Source organism: Helianthus annuus, chromosome 9 (assembly GCF_002127325.2).
Source record: "Helianthus annuus cultivar XRQ/B chromosome 9, HanXRQr2.0-SUNRISE, whole genome shotgun sequence".
Classification (NCBI taxonomy): Eukaryota; Viridiplantae; Streptophyta; class Magnoliopsida; order Asterales; family Asteraceae; genus Helianthus; species Helianthus annuus.
In genome coordinates this window covers 162,566,117-162,570,802 of record NC_035441.2, presented here as the reverse complement: position 1 = coordinate 162,570,802, position 4,686 = coordinate 162,566,117, and the positions used below count along the sequence as shown (strand labels likewise).

Below are 4,686 nucleotides of genomic sequence, written 5' to 3'. Positions count from 1 at the left end.
TTACGATCATTGGCGTTTTTCGTCTATTTGATTAGTTTTGAATTTTATTTAGTAGTATTCGTGAATATCAGTTATTACTATTTTGTTATTTTGTGTAAACATTAGTTTTGTTAATTTTGGAGTTTTTGTTATGATGTTATATTTTGTTAATTATTTATGTTGTTAAGTGTTTTTAATTATTCATCTCATTGGTTTTTTATCATGTCGTTTTTAAATTATGTGTTTATTATGTCTTGTTTATTATTCAATTAATGGCGTTTTAATGTATAATGTTATTACGAGGCATCACTCTTTTTTTCTGATTTTTCTGTTCCTCCATGTGTTTTCTCAGACGAAGTCTCTTCCTCGAGTCAAAGGCATTGCCCCAAAACTGGATTACCATTTATCATTCCTGACGTCAGTGAAGAATTAAAGCCCAGAAAGGACATGCTATTCTCAAGCCTTGATGATTGTTATTCAATGTATGTTAAGTATGCCAAGGAGTGTGGGTTTTCAGTCAGAAAAGAGACTACAAAGACAAACTCTAAAGGTGTCTTTACATATTAAGTATTTCTTGTGTACGAGAGCTGGGGTATATAAGGACAAGAAGGTTGATACGTTGGACCCCAATCAAAAGGAGCGAGTAGTGCGATCTAACTTTTCAAAGAGGACTGATTGTGGTGCACTGTTATGTGTACAATTTCAGGATGGATTTTGGAAGGTGTATAAGTTTGTCGAGAAGCACAATCATTAACTTGTTGAACGTCCTTATAAGCATTTTTTTCCAACTGAATGACACGTCACTCAGCTCCAGAAGCATGTTATACACAACATGTCTAAGCCGAATTTGGGTCATGTCAAGGTGTTTAATGTTATGAAGACTTGTTTTGGCGGTTTTGAAGACGTGGGTGCAAGCAAAGTTGAATTTAAGAACTATAAGAGGAAAATTAACTTGTTCATAGGGGAATATGACGCCGATATGGTTGTGAAACATTTGAATGAAAAAAACATTCCCAGCCTAATTTCTCGTATGATTACATCACAGACGAAGAGAATCGTTTGAAGGGTCTTTTTTGATGTGATGATCAAGCCAAACGTAATTACCACGTATTTGGTGATGTGATTTCGTTTGACGCCACGTATCGTTCCAGCAAGTAATTTTTTATAATTCAACTTCTTTGTTTTTGGCGTTTTATTAATTTACATGCAATGGCGTTTTTATATTTTACATGCAATGACGTTTTATTAGCTTACATGCAATGGCGTTTTACTAGTTTACATGCAATGGCGTCTTATTATTGTTTCATTTCTCATTGAGTTTTCATATGCAGATACTCTATGGTGTTTGTACCGTTCACTAGTATAGACAATCATCACTGCAATGTTACATTTGCTGCAGCATTGTTGGCGTCGGAAACTGCTGATACGTATATTTGGTTGTTAAGAGTTTTTCTAAAAGCTATTGGTTCTCAACCAAAAGTTGTTGTCACTGACCAAGATCCAGCGATGAAGAAGGTTATTTCTGTTGTATTTGTTGACACGAGGCATCGGTTATGCATGTGGCATGTGATGCATAAACTTTCTCTGAAGGTTGTTATGCTTTTTTTACCTTTGGCGTTTTACGATACAACGTGTTTTAAGATACATGGCGTTTTGTACCTTGTTACTGGTTTTTTTAATTAAGTTTTGTCTTTTGTTTTTTTTTTATTTTTGCATGCCATTTTCGTGTTATTTATAGGTTGGTGTTAGGCTATGTAATTCCACCAATTTTAAAGAACGTATCTGTTATATTGTGTGGACGGATATTATCACACCCGAAGAGTTTGAATCAGAACGGGAAGCGGTTATTGCAGAATTCAATTTAGAAGATAATGACTAGCTATCTGATATTTTTGCACTTAGGGAATCTTGGATCCCTGCATACTATAGAATGGAGCATAAGTCTGGTCTTATGCGAACGACATCCAGGTCGGAGAGTGAGAATCATTTTTTTGGTCAAGTGTGCAATTCGAAAGCTACTCTTGTTGAGTTCATGACGCATTATGAGACTGCAATAGAAGCACAGCGTCACACACATCATAAAAATGATCATGAATCTCGATACAAAAGACCCCAGTTGAAGAGTAGTTACAAATTGTTGGAAGGGTAAGCTGTTGATATATACACAAAAAGTATTTTTTGTGACGTTCAAGCCGAGCTTATTGGAGTTGCGGATTGCATAAATCAACGTTACGAAGATCAGCCTGATGGGTTTGTTAAGTTTTACGTAAATGACTTCCAACAGCTTTGTATATCCTTATTTGAGGTAAATAATGGCGTTTTGGTTTTTATGGCATTTTCTTTTTTAGACAAACATTCTATGCATGGCGTTATAGAGATATTGTTTTTGGCGTTTTTCAGGTAATGTTTCGTAAGTCTGATTGCACATGCAGTTGCTCATGCAGACGTTTTGAACAGTTTGGTTTGCTATGTATACATATATTCTATGTTTTAAGACTTATGGACATTAGGGAATTTCAAAAACAATACATTCTGAATAGATGGCGCAAAGAGGCCTCCCCAAACTGCTCTCCTGAATTCTCAATTAGTCGTGAATATATGACCGAGCTTGATCCTGATGTGCAAAGTATGAAGCGAGATATTATTTATTCAACCGAATACACTTTGAACCGTTTATCTGGTAATAAAGAGGAGCTATCCTTATACAAGGATCATGTTCAATCTTATATGAAGAAGGTTCAAGATATGCAGATTGTTGCTCCTCCCGCTAGTTCTAGGTGTAACATCCGTCAAAATCGACCCGTTTCAAAATCCGACCCGTTTTAAAAATACGGATCCTAAACTTTAAACCTCGGAAATTTTCGCGAAATAAATAATCGTTGATAGGATATCGTTAATTTAATCCGTTTATCAAAAAAAAATAGTTATTTACTTCTTCATATTTTATTTAACCTTATAATCTACAAGTTTTATTCTTTTTAATAATTCAGTTAGTCTCGTCAGGTTTCAAATTAGAAATAAAGTTATGAAGGTAACCTAGTTAGTTAAATTAATTAAAAATGTAAAGTAAACTAAAAGGGTGTTTTGCAAGTTGGTTGTTAAGTTGAAGGGGTTTAGTGAAGAATTCAAAATAAATCAATTCCATATATTTCTACGTAGCCATCTTGTTGTTTTGGAAGTTTGATTCCCTTTTCAATTTTTGCCGCCCAAGAACAACTAACATCGAGCAAGTCGTATTTCCTTTTTCTTCTTGATTGATCCTGATTCTTCGGGATTAAACATGATTGAAGCTACCATATTTTTGCGTAGAACGAATCTGAACAGTTATGTTGACCACGTACAGCGACAAACATGCATCTTATCTTTTCGTTTCTTTTATTTTCGAATAATATAATAGACCGACACCTTAGTGAATTGCTATGATTTCGAGTTTCCTTTTAGACACAATCACGAATAAATTATGAGACCCGAGCATACTATAAGACCGAACCCTTCCTCACTATTTCGACACCTTCACAACCACAAACAACCTCCGTTGATAGAGGTCACCATCTGATCTTATTCCCAACTCTCCCACACGTGTTCCGTTTCGGATCCGTTAGCCACAACAAACCTTCCATGGCAATACCACCACCTTCATTGTCGCATCGAGTTTCGACTCAAGATTGAACCACCAACACGAACCATTCAACACATTACCTCGACACCATCCCTATCTCTCGCACTCTCTCTCTCGTTAACTACACCTTCGCCAGAGAACTCATACACTGTAACACCCTCCGAACCACCTTCACATCGCCGGTGAGAACTACAACCTTGCCGGAGATCGGGGCCGTCGTCAGAAGTCACTGGAGAAGACCCGCCAGTCGCCGAACCCACCGGAAGTCTACGTCACTCCATCGTTTGGTATATACGTTTTCTCATTTCAATTGCTTTTCGTTTTCTGTTGATATACTTTCAGTCCCATTCGAATGTTTAAGCTTTGGTATAAAACATCCATAACAGTTTACGTAAATGCTTTTGATAACAAAGAAGACGACCTACTGTTGATGATTAAAAGTAATAAAGGTGACAAATTTTAATACTTAATTAATTATTTTATAAACTGTATATAAGGAACAAATGAAAAACAACAGTGAATGAATGAACATATGGAATGTGTGGCCGATTGTTGTGATTTTTAATTTATTTATTTTTCCTTTTGAAAGGCTACTGTATACTAGGATATGTATTTTTAATTTATATTATTAATAAGCTAATATTTTGGATCTTAATCTTGAAAGTATACTAGGATATGTATTGATTCAATATAATTTAAAATTGACGTTTTTGTTAGCAACAACAATGAACCCAAATTAATTTATATTAAATTATATAACCTAAAATATTAAGTCTAATCTATAATTTTAAATAATTAAAGTAAACCATTAAACTTAGGAACTTTATTTAATCTACAACTTGTAACGAGTTCGTTATGTGCCATTTTATATCTCTAGAATAAACATCCTGTGCGTTCTTTTGGATTTCCAATCGTTACTCGTGCATTATTACAAGAAGCGTAACGCAATCAATGTGAGTATACTCGATCCCATTTTCGTTTTAAACACTTTGGGTGCAACATGTATTTCATATTCAAATTACACCACACTTGAAACTTGTTACATTCACACTCTATCCACATTTAAACACGAAACATTTTACTGCTTG

General features: G+C 34.9%; 1 protein-coding gene across 1 annotated transcript; it reads left to right on the top strand.

The window, feature by feature from the left end:
• The first annotated feature begins 811 nt into the window (after nucleotides 1-811).
• On the top strand, nucleotides 812-1,858 carry LOC110876651 (protein FAR1-RELATED SEQUENCE 2-like). The gene is made up of 3 exons (XM_022124816.1): nucleotides 812-933; nucleotides 1,311-1,569; nucleotides 1,718-1,858. Exons 1-3 carry the CDS (start codon nucleotides 812-814, stop codon nucleotides 1,856-1,858), a joined length of 522 nt encoding a protein of 173 aa, XP_021980508.1.
• The last annotated feature ends 2,828 nt before the right edge of the window (nucleotides 1,859-4,686 follow it).

What these genes read in the sequence shown, in the direction of transcription:
- LOC110876651 (XM_022124816.1), top strand. Translation starts at nt 812, where the DNA reads ATGTCTAAGCCGAATTTGGGTCATGTCAAGGTGTTTAATGTTATGAAG. An exon ending in TATAAGAGGAAAATTAACTT is followed by an intron (nt 934 to 1,310) that starts GTTCATAGGGGA and finishes TTTCATATGCAG; the next exon opens with ATACTCTATGGTGTTTGTAC. An exon ending in TGCATAAACTTTCTCTGAAG is followed by an intron (nt 1,570 to 1,717) that starts GTTGTTATGCTT and finishes TGTTATTTATAG; the next exon opens with GTTGGTGTTAGGCTATGTAA.